Source organism: Aquarana catesbeiana, linkage group LG01, assembly GCF_042186555.1.
Source record: "Aquarana catesbeiana isolate 2022-GZ linkage group LG01, ASM4218655v1, whole genome shotgun sequence".
Lineage (NCBI taxonomy): Eukaryota > Metazoa > Chordata > Amphibia > Anura > Ranidae > Aquarana > Aquarana catesbeiana.
This window is the reverse complement of record NC_133324.1, coordinates 401,440,187-401,454,679: the sequence shown is the minus strand read 5'-3', so window position 1 is coordinate 401,454,679 and position 14,493 is coordinate 401,440,187. Positions and strand designations below refer to the sequence as shown.

The 14,493-nt window shown below is 43.4% G+C and overlaps 1 protein-coding gene across 3 annotated transcripts in view; it reads right to left on the bottom strand.

Moving 5' to 3' along the window:
- SMARCA2 (SWI/SNF related BAF chromatin remodeling complex subunit ATPase 2) overlaps window positions 1–14,493 on the bottom strand; it is a 273,379-nt gene that overhangs the window by 231,974 nt on the left and 26,912 nt on the right. For all 3 annotated transcript variants that reach the window (XM_073634901.1, XM_073634899.1, XM_073634906.1), the window contains exons 3-5: window positions 13,735–13,867; window positions 3,725–4,099; window positions 209–310 (exon numbers count right to left, since the gene is read on the bottom strand). In XM_073634901.1, the coding sequence (XP_073491002.1) occupies window positions 209–310; window positions 3,725–4,099; window positions 13,735–13,867 (610 nt within the window). The remainder of the gene's footprint in view (window positions 1–208; window positions 311–3,724; window positions 4,100–13,734; window positions 13,868–14,493) is intronic.

Sequence of the window (14,493 nt, the reverse complement as noted above, 5' to 3'; positions counted from 1 at the left end):
ATGTAAAAAGACAAAGGATCCAATTAAATAAAAATTATATAAAAAACAATGTTTGATATAATGACAATGAACACAGGAGATATTCTTTTAGACATAGGATACAAATATAAAATTTCACATAAAAAGCAATGTTAGTCTTTCTTGTGACAACACTACTTATTCTAAGCACTGTTTGTCATACAAGGTGTGAACCATATCTTGGATTTACCTTCTGCCCATGGTTTAGGAGCCATGCTAGCTGCATGCCCAGCCATTCCTGGAGCTGGTCCTGTCCCGGTAGGGGGAACTCCCATTGTATGCATTCCCATACCTTCATTAAAAAAAAAAAAGGTAAGAAAGGTATGACTAAACACATGCTGTACTTAGCAAGCACATAATAAAGAAACCCATCACTGGAGCAGTGTGAAGTCCCCTCCGGTTTCAAGCATTTCACAATCATTCCTGTTCTTCAGCAGACGTTCATCCTCATTAACATTCAGCTGCCCTGCCTCCTTCCCTACTCCCTCTCTTAGTAATGGGCATTTTGTTCTTTACAACATACTTTGTGCAGCAAAGATGCACTCTTGCTTTCCTCGCCTAGGGGAGACATTCTTCCCGCCCCCTGCAGGTGCGTAGATGTGCCCCTTGCTGAACCCCCTGCAGTTTGCCTTTAAAGCAAACCGGTCAGTGGAGGGTGACATCAACATGGGTCTGCACTACATCTTGCAACATTTTGACTCCCCATGAATGTACGCACCAATCCGGTTTGTGGATTTGAGCTTGGCATTCCACAATATTACTCGAGAAATCCTCCACTCCAAACTCACCCACTTCACTGTGCCCACATCTACCTGCCAGTGAATTACCAAACTTCTTGACAGACAGGAAACAGCAGGTGAGACCAGGGAAAAATCTCATCCAACCATTGGATAGTCAGTACTGCTGCTCCCCAAGGATGTGATGTGGAAGGCACAACAGTCATCCATCTAATTCGAGATGGCAACAAGTCAGCATGCAGGCATGAAGCAGAACTGCTGTCCTTGTGGTGCAGTCATAACAACCTGGAGTTTAAACACACTCAAGAAGTTAATAGTGGATTGCAGGAGAAGAAGACCCCCTCACACCATATTTAACAGTACTGTGTCAACTGCAGAGACTTTCAGATTTATAGATCTATATATTTCTCAGGACCTGAAGTGGACATCCAATATCAGCACAATCCTCAAAACACCCCAGCAAGAGATGCATTTCCTGTGCATTCTTAGAAGTTCAACCTTGCCTCAAGATCTGCTGATAAAATTGTATACTGAGGTAATCAAGTCTTTTCCATGCATGTCCATCACTGTTTGGTTCAGCCTCCAAAACAGGATAAGAACAGACTACAGCAGTCAGGTTGGCAAAAAAATAAATAAATTGGTGTTGATCTGCCTACAATCCAGGATTTCTATAACTCCCAAGTCAGGAAACAGGCAGAGAAGCTCACAGCAGACCTTACACATCCTGGACATCATCTGAGTTAACTGCTCCCCCCTCTGGTAAGAGTGTACACCCGCACAATCTGACTTGACAGTTTCTTCTCCTAAGCCACTAAACCAGTGATACAAGAAACTATTCCTCCCACTGACACCAATATTCCGGCTACTGACAATGGGGCAATACTTCTCCCATTACCGCCAACGATGGGGCATTATTCCTCAAACTGACACCAACAATGGGGCACTATTCCTCCCACTGACACCAATGATGGGGTACTATTCCTCCCACTGACACCAATGATGGGGCACTATTCCTCCCACTGACACCAATGATGGGGCACTATTCCTCCCACTGACACCAATGATGGGGCACTATTCCTCCCACTGACACCAATGATGGGGCACTATTCCTCCCACTGACACCAATGATGGGGCACTATTCCTCCCACTGACACCAATGATGGGGCACTATTCCTCCCACTGACACCAATGATGGGGCACTATTCCTCCCACTGACACCAATGATGGGGCACTAGTCCTCCCACTGACAACAGTGATATGGCAATATTCCTTCCCCTTTTTCTCCCACTGACACCAGTGATATGGCAATATTCCTTACCCTAATACCAAAGATGCATTGTTTACTCCCACTGAAGCCAGGATAATTTCTACTCCCAATGGCTACTGTCTGGCCCCTGTAAAGTTTGGAGGACAGTAAACTGGACCTTTGTTTAGAAAGTTTGGAGACCTCTGCACTAAACGATCGAAGATCTGAATTCCCATTTGCACTCTCTACTACTTCAGCTTTTAGATGTTTACAGGTTTCGTAGTGAGACACTTTTTTTTGTATATTAGAATGTATATCTAGCAACTGTAAACATGACTAGACTTGTATATGTACTGTTTCAATTATGGTGTCTGTGTGTAAATTTTTTGTATATTGTACATACTTGGCCAATAAAGCAGATTCTGATTTGGACTTCCTATTATAAAATAAGTTAAAGCGGAGTTCCGCCGAATTTTTTTTTTTTTTTTTTAAAGTTGACAGCTACAAATACTTCAGCTGCTGACTTTTAAAATATGGACACTTACCTGTCCAGGATGCCTGCGATGTCCTCACCCGAAGCGAATCTGTCCCTCGGCTCTCGGGTGGAGGCGCCAACATCTTCGGTAAGGGAATCAGGAAGTGAAGCTTTGTGGCTTCACATCCTGGTTCCCTACTGCGCATGTGCGAGTCACGCTACGTGTCCTAAACAGCGTGGGGGGGTGGGGGGGGGGGGGGGGGAATAGAGGGAGGGGCCGGACATGGCATAGATCACCGCAGAGCCTGCAGTTATCTATGCCCAGAAGTGGGAGCAAATACGTGGATTATACAGGTATCTGCTCCCCCTCCCCCCTGAAAGGTGCCAAATGTGAGGAATCCGATCAGCAGCAGAACAACGGTCTATCAGAGAGGAAAATGGAGATCTTGCGTTACTGCTAAGTAGAAACGCGGATCTGTTTTCCCCCAGTAAAGTCATCCATCACACAATTAGAAATCACTCCCTAGGAGCACACTTTACTCTTTGATCGCCTTCCCTGCCAGTGTCACTGGTCCCCAAAAAGTTTCACTTAGTGTCCGATTTGTTCGCCGCAATGTTGCAGTCCTGTTAAAAATCACTGATCGCCACCATTACTAGTAAAAATAGATGAAAAAAATAAAAATGCCATGAAAATATCCCACAGTTTGTAGACGTGGTAACTTTTGCGCAAAGCAATCAATAGACACTTATTGGGATTTTCTTTTTTAACCAAAAACATGTAGCAGAATACATATTGGCCTAAATTGATGAAGAAATTGGAGGTTTTACATTTTTTATTGGGTAAGTTTTATAGCAGAAAGTAAAAAAAAAAAAAAAAAAAAAAAATATATATTTTCAAAATGGTCAGCTTTTTTGTTTATAGCGAAAAAAAAAAAAACCCGCAGAGGTGATCAAATACCACCAAAAGAAAGCTCTATTAGTGGGGAGAAGAGGACATAAATTTTGTTTGGGTAGAGAATTGCAAGAACGCGCAATTGTCAGTTAACGCAACGCAGTGCTGTGTCGCGAAAAATGGCCTGGTCAAGGGGGTGAAACCTTCCAGGGCTGAAGTGGTTAAGCTTAGAGCCTGAAATTCCAATGTGAGCAAAAAGACCTTTTCCCAATGAGAGAAAAGGAGACATGGGATAAAATAGCCCTTATTCTTTGTTTTAAGGAAAGGGTAAACTTGAAACAAGCGTGATCACTTACCTGGAGGTTTGTAATTGCCAAGGGGTTGCTGTGGTGGTGGCTGCTGTTGTGCTTGAGGCGGTTGCTGTGGTGGTGGTTGTTGCTGAATTCCGGGCAGTGTCCTCTTTCCCTGTACAGCTAGTTGCAGATTTTCAGACAATGGCTGTCCTCTGGCTAACATCTTATACGCCAATATTTGTGCACGAAGCTGGTGAAGTTGCACCTGGCTAAATGCTGAGGGACCACGACTTGGCTGGCTTATAACTTGCTGCTCCCCTTGTATCATGAGTCCCGGCTGAGATGGTGGTATTTGTGGGGGTGTTGGGCCGCCACCTGACATTGGACTTGACACATGTTCTGGAGCCCCCAGGGGGGATGGATGAGGAGACATGTACCCTAAAAAGGAAAAAATAAAAAAAAATAAATAAAAAAATATAATGCAAGACACTCTATTAACTGTTAAATGATACCAAGCACTTGCCTATGAATGCATGTCAGCCTGTATCAACCTGTTAAAATTACCAATATGTATAATTTTTAAGTGAGTTTTAACCAGGTACCTTGTGGTTTATGCCATACGCCCAATTCTTCTTCCTCTGCTGCCGCTTCTCTTGGAAATTCCACACTATGAAAACACCTAGGACTGAGAAGTAGCTGCAAAAATGGGATTTTTGACTTACCGTAAAATCCATTTCTCTGAGTTCATTGACACAGCGCTTCCTTATTCAGAACCATAGGGTTATACCGCCACCTACAGGAGTAGGACACTAGGCAAAAAAAAAAGACTTGGCTATGCCTATGGGCAGTCCTAGGTGGTATACACCCCTCTCTCTGGTATAAGCCTTCAGTTTTGTAACAAGCAGTGTCAGAAGCATTAAAACTCCAGAGAGGGGTGGGTGCTGTGTCCGTCAATGAACTCAGAGAAATGGATTTTATGGTAAGTCAAAAATCCCATTTTCTCTTTCGTTCATTGACAGACGCAGCGCTTCCTTATTCAGAACCATAAGGACGTCCCAAAGCAGTGCCAAAAATGAGGGGTGGGGCAGCCAACAAATAATATGCCAACCAGATCTCAACGAGAACTAGTGGAGCCCAACCTGAACAGCAAGAAACCCCCTCAAGAGGGATAGACCCCCTAGACCAGTGTTTCTCAACTCCAGTCCTCAAGGCGCCCCAACAGGTCATGTTTTCAGGATTTCCCTCAGATGAAACGGCTGTGGTAATTACTACGGAAGTGAAGCTGATGAAATCACCTGTGCAAAATAATGGTAAGCCTGAAAACATGACCTATTGGGGCGCCTTGAGGACTGGAGTTGAGAAACACTGCCCTAGACCATAGCCTGCAGAAGCTTGCGGCCAAATGAGGCATCCGCAGATGCCAGCACATCCACTTTGTGAAAGTGTGCACTGACGACCAGGTGGCCGCCTTGCAAACTTGCGTCACTGACGCCTGATGACGGAAGGCCCAAGATGAACTCCGCGCCCAAGTAGAGTGCGCCTTCACCCGGGAAGGGAGGAACCCGACCCCTGATAGAATAAGCCTGAGTCATTGTCTGTCTGATCCATCTAGAAATGGTCCCAGAGGAAGCAGACAGCCCCTTCTTTGGCCCGTCCATGATCATGAACAGGGAGTCTGACCTCCGAAAGGACTCAGTGGCAGCCAAATACACCCTGATTGCCCAAACCACATTCAGGGCATGCAAGGCAAATTCCCTTGGATGTTGCGGCCTGGGACACAGGGAAGCCAACACAAGGTCCTCATTCAAATGGAAATCAGAAACAACCTTTGGAAGGAACGTAGGACAAGGACGAAGAACCACCTTGTCTTTGTGAATCACCAGGTAGGGCATACGACAGGATAACGCCGCCAGTTTCGATACCCTGCGAGCAGAAGTGATGGCCCCAAGAAGGACACCTTCTGTGACAGAGCGAGCAGGGGAATTTCTCGAGTATTCTCAAAAGGAGGCTTCTGTAGAACCGAAAGCACCAGATTCAAAATTAGAAATCACTTTAAAAATGACAGGATTTATATGTTAATGGAGTGAATTTTTATATTTATGTATATCATATTTAGCACATGAATTAGTTACATTGGCTTTGGTGTAATGTTGGTATTCACTAGCACCCCCTACATTATATTTATTTTCTGTGTTTTTTTTGCACTTATTCAATATTTATTTTTGATTACTGGTATACATTGGTAGTTTTTAGATTTAGTATTGTTGTCACATGGCGCACAAGTCTATTGTACAATATGAAAATCAAAGTGCCTTGCCAAAAATCATTCCGCTTGATTCAGCTATTTGTTTGACCAATATTAAACCTTGTATGGTGATTTGATATTAAGCTCTGGACAGACTTATTTGCAAAGTAATTCTTTAAAGAACTTTTTAGAAAAATTTTGCATTTCTTTAAATTTCCTTACTTTTCTGATATTTCTTTAACTCCTGTTTTTTCTGTTTTTTTAATGTGCTAGTATGTGACTCATACTAGCACATTACATTTTTACTTCGCAGGGTAAAAGAAAGCCATTAGGGTTTACTTCCTCTTAAAGTTTCCTTAGCCAACCACTGCATCTACGAAGCTCAACATTGCGATCAATAGTGTCCTCAATGCTGAGAAATATAGGCAGGTCCTTATCCATCATACATACTGTAAAGGGAGGTGTCTGATTGGCTCCAAATGTATTTTGCAGCTGAACAACGACCCCAAACTTACAGCCAATGTCATTAGGAACTATCTTCAGTGTACAGAAGAACAAGAAGTCATGAAAGTGATTGTTTGGGCCCCACAGAGCCCTGATCTTAATATCGAGTCTTTCTGGGAGTACATGAAGAGACAGAAGGATTTGAGGCAGCCTACATCTACAGAAGATCTGTGGTTAATTATCAGAGATGTTTGGAACAACCTACGCGCCAAGTTCTGTCAAAAACTGTGTGCAAGTGTACCGAGAAGAATTTATGCTGTTTTGAAGGCAAAGGGTGGTCAGACCACATATTGATTTGGATTTCTCTTCTGGTCATTTACTTTCCATTTTGTTAATTGATAAAAATAAACTATCAACACTTTTTTTTTTCTTAAAAAGCAGCTTTTATTTACACCTGCCTAAAAACTTTTGCACACTACGGTACATACACATACTATATGTCATTGGATTTGCAGCGGTAACACAAGCTTCTGGCTGCAGCCAAGAATGTGGTACTGTTTTACCTACTGTTCTTAGGAGAGGTCGTTTAAACTGTAGATATTCATGTAATATTGTCCAGGATGACAAATGCCACATGTATAAAAAGGAAATTGAGGAAAATGAATAAAGAAGAAAAGGAAATGGGAGTGGTGGGGAGATGACGCAAGGAAGGATTGTGCAGCATTCTGGGCATCCAATTCTGCAGTGGGTAGATGGTGATGTAATCTGTAACTATCAGGCCTAGGCTTTAGATAGAATTTTAAGCTATCCAAGTCCCTATACAGAAGCCAGGGCTCCAGATTTCAAAAAGTGAGATTTGTGTTTACCATGCAATTCACCAGTCACATTTTCCATTCTCATGGCAGGACCCATTCCCCTAATCCACTCAGCAACTGTTGGGCTTATTGGAAATTTACAAAGGGGAGGTATCAAAGCACAGACTGATATTAAAAAGAAGCAGAGGCCTTTAAAGGGCAAATTCACCTTTTGAAAAAAACACATTTATATTTTTTGCCGGTAAGTCTGCAGAGCATTGCAACTGCGATCAGCAGATCATGGGTGCAATGTCTGGCACCTGCAGACTCTCAGGATTGCTGTCTGCCAGCTATCAAAGAACATACTCTGGAAAAATGCCCGAGGCGATCGGCTTCTGTCCAGGAGCGATCAGACGTGAGGGGGAGGCCATCCATTCGTGGCCCCCCCCCCCCTCGCGATCGCTCCCAGCCAATGAGAATCTTCCTCTGCCTCTGTATAGTAAACAAAGGCAGAGGAAGTGATGTCATCGCTCCTTGGCTCGGTATTTTCTGTTCCGGCGCCGAGGAGAGAAGACATCCGAGTGAGTGTAAAACACACACACATACAGTAGAACACGCCAGGCACACATTACACCCCCCTTTACCCCCCAATCACCACCACCCCCCCCCCCCCCGTCACAGTGACACCAAGCAGTTTTTTTTCTCTGATTACTGCATTGGTGTCAATTTGTGACAGTTAGTGTGGTAGGGCAGTTAGTATTAGCCCCCTTTAGGTCTAGGGTACCCCTCTAACCCCCCATAATAAAGTTTTAACCCCTTGATCACCCCCCGTCGCCAGTGTCACTAAGCGATTGTTTTTCTGATCGCTGTATTAGTGTCACTGGTGACGCCAGTTAGGGAGGTAACTATATAGGTTTGCCGTCAGTGTTTTATAGCGACAGGGCCCCCCATATACTACCTAATAAATGTTTTAACCCCTTGATTGCCCCCTAGTTAACCCTTTCACCAGTGATCACCGTATAAGTGTTACGGGTGACGCTGGTTAGTTTGTTTATTTTTTATAGTGTCAGGGCACCCGCCGTTTATTACCGAATAAAGGTTTAGCCCCCCGATCACCCGACGGTGATATAAGTTAGGTTTTAGGGTCAGATAGGGTCTGTGTCACCCCAGGCAGCGTCAGGTTAGCGCCAGTACCGCCAACACCCACGCCCGCAGCATACACCTCCCTTAGTGGTATTGTATCTGAACGGATCAATATCTGATCCGATCAGATCTATACTAGCGTCCCCAGCAGTTTAGGGTTCCCAAAAACGCAGTGTTAGCGGGATCAGCCCAGATACCTGCTAGCACCTGCGTTTTGCCCCTCCGCCCGGCCCGGCCCAGCCCAGCCCACCCAAGTGCAGTATCGATCGATCACTGTCACTTACAAAACACTAAACGCATAACTGCAGCGTTCGCAGAGTCAGGCCTAATCCCTGCGATCGCTAACAGTTTTTTTGGTAGCGTTTTGGTGAACTGGCAAGCATCAGTGGCATAGTACACCCCGGTCGTAGTCAAACCAGCACTGCAGTAACACTTGGTGACGTGGTGAGTCCCATAAGTGCAGTTCAAGCTGGTGAGGTGGCAAGCACAAGTAGTGTCCCGCTGCCACCAAGAAGAAGACAAACACAGGCCCGACGTGCCCATAATGCCCTTCCTGCTGCATTCGCCAATCCTAATTGGGAACCCACCACTTCTGCAGCACCCGTACTTCCCCCATTCACATCCCCAACCAAATGCAGTCGGCTGCATGAGAGGCATTTTCTTTATGTCCTCCCGAGTACCCCTACCCAACGAACCCCCCCAAAAAAGAGGTCGTGTCTGCAGCAAGCGCAGATATAGGCGTGACACCCGCTATTATTGTCCCTCCTGTCCTGACAATCCTGGTCTTTGCATTGGTGAATGTTTTGAACGCTACCATACACTAGTTGAGTATTAGCATAGGGTACAGCATTGCACAGACTAGGCACACTTTCACAGGGTCTCCCAAGATGCCATCGCATTTTGAGAGACCTGAACCTGGAACCGGTTACAGTTACAAAAGTTACAGGTGATATATGCCGAAGCATGGGGGCAGCAGGGGCGGAGGAGCGATTTGCTCCTAACTTTTGGGGCAGATGCCCCCCTGTTTCGGCATATATAAATGGTGCATGTATGCCCATCATTAGAAGTGGGTGGATGAAGGGAGGTATTCTAATGGTGGGCATACCCACCGATCAATCTCTTTTTCATTCAGCCCACAGGCTGCATGAAAAAAAAAAAAAAAATAGATTATAATACATGCCTAACAAGGACCAGCAACGTACTGGTATGTTGCTGGACTGAGTGGTTATACCAGAATGATGCCTGCAGGTTTAGGTATCATCTTGGTATCATTCTTTTCAGCCAGCGGTCGGCTTTCATGTAAAAGCAATCGTAGCAGCTAATTAGCCTCTAGACTGCTTTTACAAGCAGTGGGAGGGAATGCCCCCCCCCCCCCCCACCGTTTTCCATGTCCCGTACGCGTCTAGGCTCCCAAAAAGTCTCACACATGTGGTATCCCCATACTCAGGAGAAGCAGCTAAATGTATTTTGGGGTGTAATTCCACATATGCCCATGGCCTGTGCGAGCAATATATAATTTAGTGACAACTTTGTGCAAAAAAAAAAAAAAAATTGTCACTTTCCCGCAACTTGTGTCAAAATATAAAATATTCCATGGACTCAACATGCCTCTCAGCAAATAGCTTGGGGTGTCTACTTTCCAAAATGGGGTCATTTGGGGGAGGGGGGTTTGTGCCATCTGGGCATTTTATGGCCTTCAAAACTGTGATAGGTAGTGAGGAGTGAAATAAAAAATTTACGCCCTTAGAAATCCTGAAGGCGGTGATTGGTTTTCGGGGCCCCGTACACGGCTAGGCTCCCAAAAAGTCCCACACATGTGGTATCCCCTTACTCAGGAGAAGCAGCTGAATGTATTTTGGGGTGCAATTCCACATATGCCCATGGCCTGTGTGAGCAATATATCATTTAGTGACAACTGTTATCACTTGGGACAAAAGAAAAATTAATATTCAATGGGCTCAACATGCCTCTCAGCAATTTCCTTGGGGTGTCTACTTTCCAAAATGGGGTCATTTGTGGGGGTTTTGTACTGCCCTGACATTTTAGCACCTCAAGAAATGACATAGGCAGTCATAAATTAAAGGCTGTGTAAATGCCAGAAAATGTACCCTAGTTTGTAGACGCTATAACTTTTGCGCAAACCCATAAATATACACTTATTGACATTTTTTTTTTACCAAAGACATGTGGCTGAATACATTTTGGCCTAAATGTATGACTAAAATTGAGTTTATTGGATTTTTTTTATAACAAAAAGTAGAAAATATCATTTTTTTTCAAAATTTTCGGTCTTTTTCCGTTTATAGCGCAAAAAATTAAAACGGCAGAGGTGAACAAATACCATCAAAAGAAAGCTCTCTTTGTGGGAAGAAAAGGACACAAATTTTGTTTGGGTACAGCATTGCATGACCGCGCAATTAGCAGTTAAAGTGACGCAGTGCCGAATTGTAAAAAGTGCTCTGGTCAGGAAGGGCGTAAATCCTTCTGGGGCTGAAGTGGTTAATAGCAGGAGTTTCTACAAAATAGAGAAGCGACAAGACTTTTGTCAGGGACTGTAGGTTGAAGGTCATTGTAGACTGTGGCTTGAGGTATACCACAAAGCCGTATGTTATTGTGATGGTTGCAGTCCTCAATGCCAACTACAGAATGTGTGTCCAAAAAGGATGTATAAATTGCTGTTTAGCGGAGGTAGTCTTCCAGAAACTGAATGATCGTATTAGATGCGACCGTGTACTAGATGTGAACATTAGTACAGCATCAAAACATTGGTGAATGCTTGGCAGGTCAGTGCAAAGTTCCGATATGCATACGTTGGGCATGTTTCTCCATATAAAAAGGAACATACTTTTAGGGAGGATAGCAAAGTATTTCTTGAATTCACCTTTAAAATCCTGTGAGTCCATGTCATTGTCAGATGCAGTTAAGTCACAATCTACCAGTTCAAGAGCTTGAGCAGGGAAGGGAAGATGGTGCCATCATCCCAAGCACCAACACCATCTTGAAGTCATGGCCTGCTGAATCAGCTGCTATAGGTCACTGAAAAAAAAAAAAAAATAATCTATTGTCTCCCTCCTGGTCCATGCAGTGGATGAACAGGACCGCTGTGCTTTAGGCTTGCCATTTCAAATCACTGCAGAGATATCAGGTTGTGATATGGGTGCACTAGCGTCTTAGGACAGCTCCTACATAGGCACGTCTGCTCTGTTCTATTGTCAGGATCTCAAATTAACTGACCTTTATGACATTTTAAATATTAATAACTTTCCCCTCTATTTAGATCCTTTTGGACCAATTCTAGAAACTTTATTGAATATAAAATCTCTGGCTTGCTTACTCTCAAACTATTTCCAATAACGCTTGACAGATTTCGATCAAGGCCCAAAACTACTGTTTTCCTAGCAACAGCTGATGGCTTCATTCGACTATTTTCATTGAAATTAACTAGCCAAATGCAGGAAAATGTACTGTTGGCTTAGCATCAAAAAGTTTTATCATTCAAGAAACAATCAGATCATATGATTGATTGGAAAAATCTGTGCATGTATAGTCTGCGTAACCATAATCCTGACGATAGTTCATTTGTGCACCACAAATTTGCAACTACCTGTACTAGCTTTAGATCATAGTCCCATGCTATATTTTCAGCCTTGACTTCTGCCCAAATTGAGATTAACACACCATAAAAGAAATATGGCCAAACTTCTCTTCTGGATTACAGGAGTGCACTTACTTTTGCTCTCATGTGATCCAGAGAGTCAGCTGACAGTGGGCTAAAGCCAATTGCCTTCACCTAATTAAATAGAGTCCACCTGTGTGTAATTTAGTCTCAGTATAACTACAGCTGTTCTGTGAAGCCCTCAGAGGTTTGTTAGAGAACCTTAGTGAACAAACAGCATCGTGAAGGCCAAGGAACACACCAGACAGGTCAGCGATAAAGTTGTGGAGAAGTTTTAAACAGGATTAGGTTATCAAAAAATGTCCCAATCTTTGAACATCTCACGGAGCACTGTTCAATCCATCATCCAAAAATGGAAAGAGTATGGCACAACTGCAAACCTATCAGGACATGGCCGTCCACCTAAACTGACAGGCCAGACAAAGAGAGCATTAATCAGAGGAGCAGCCAAGAGGCCCATGTTAACTCTGGAGGAGCTGCAGAGATCCACAACTCAAGTAGGAGAATCTGTCCACAGGACAACTATTAGTCGTATCCTCCACAAATCTGCCCTTTATGGAAGAGTGGCAAGAAGAAAGCCATTCAAAGTCCCATTTGCAGTTTGTGAGTTTGTCCATGTGGGGGACACAGCAAATATGTGGAAGAAGGTGCTCTGGTCAGATGAAACCATAATTGAACTTTTTGGCCTAAAAGCAAAACATTATTTGTGGCGGAAAATTAACACTGCACATGACCCTGAACACACGATCCATGGTGGTGGCATCATCATGTTGTGGGGACGCTTTTCTTCAGCAGGGACAGGGAAGCTGGTCAGAGTTGATGGGAAGATAGATGGAGCCAAATACAGGGCAATCTTAGAAGAAAACCTGTTAGTCTGCAAAAGACTTGAGACTAGAGCGGAGGTTCACCTTCCTGCAGGACAACGACCCTGAACATACAGCCAGACCTACAATGGAATGGTTTAGGTAAAGGCATATTCATGTGTTAGAATGGCACAGCCAAAGTCCAGACCTAAATCCAATTGAAAATCTGTGGCAAGACTTGAAAATTGCTGTTCACAGACACTCTCTATCCAATCTGACAGAGCTTGCGCTAATTTGCAAAGAAGAATGAGCAAAAATGTCACTCTCTAGATGTACAAAACTGGTAGAGACATCCCCAAGAAGACTTGCAGCTGTAAATGCAGTGAAAGGTAGTTCTACAAAGTATTGACTCAGGGAGGTTGAATACAAATGTACACCACACTTTTCAGATATGTGTAAAAAAAAACATAAAACCATTTATCATTTTACTTCCACTTCACAATTATGCGTCACTTTGTGTTGGTCCATCACATAATACATTTATGTTTTTTGTTGTAATATGACAAAATATGGAAAATTTCAAGGGGTATGAATACTTTCAAGGCACTATAGGTATAGTTTACTATACAGCCTGGGCATAAAATACTTTACAAACATTGATTGCAAACGCTAACAAAGGTACTTGCAGATTATATGACAAACATCGGCAAAACAGAAATCAAGCAGGACATCCTTCATGGTAATGTTTGCCAGAGGGCCTCTATTTTTGGGCGGGAATGGGGGGGGGGGGGGGGGGGTGGATTGAGAATCAAGTTTGCTGTGAACATAGTTTTTATTTAGTTCCATTGCAAAACATGAGATTTACAGTCCCATATTCAGTATACAAATACTATAATATGACCTTATTCCTTGAGGTGAGAGCGATTGCATGAATGTCACAAGTGAGATAGATAGTATGTTACCACTACCTTGACTGTGCTGATCCATTGGGCTCTGGGGAGGACCCATACCAGCATGTGGAGGCCTCATGTTTGAGCTTTTCATAGTAGCACAGTGAATTTCATCAGACATTCCTTTGTCATGTATGCTCTCCATGGGGGGCTGGGAAAAAAAAAAAGTTATGTCATAAAGCCATCTGTAAAGCATCAGATCACAAGTAACTGCCTTTTCTTAAGACCCTTAAACCTTTTTTTTCCCTTTTTAAATTAACCTGCATTGTTCAAATGTAGAGCAGGAAACAAAGCACCATCTAACACTGATTTCCACACTGCATCTGAGCACCACAAACCAAAAACGCCATTTAATTCATTTTAATATTCAGAGCACCTCCCCCATCCATGCTTTATTTTGCTGAGAAATTAATTTGAAAAACAACCCCCTAGCATTTTTGTCCGACCATCTCGAGTAAGGGCAGATGATTCATGTAGCATTTTTTCCTTGGAATCCATCTGCCCTTAGCTCAGGCATGCAGGCAGGAGAGTGTGATTAGCCAAGAAAACCCCTCATGAGATATTTGGCTTCATTTGTGTCGGCCTGGAAACCAAGAAGTAACTGAAGAAGGATACAAAAAAGATTAAAACTCGTAAGTATAATATACCTTCCCATCTATTTACTAATGCTGGTAAACAGAGAGTTTAAAGCCTCATACACACAGTACGATTGTTGGCAAGGGATTGTCTGTTAACAGACTTATCCTAAAATCTTACCGTTAGTACGCTCCTTTTGAC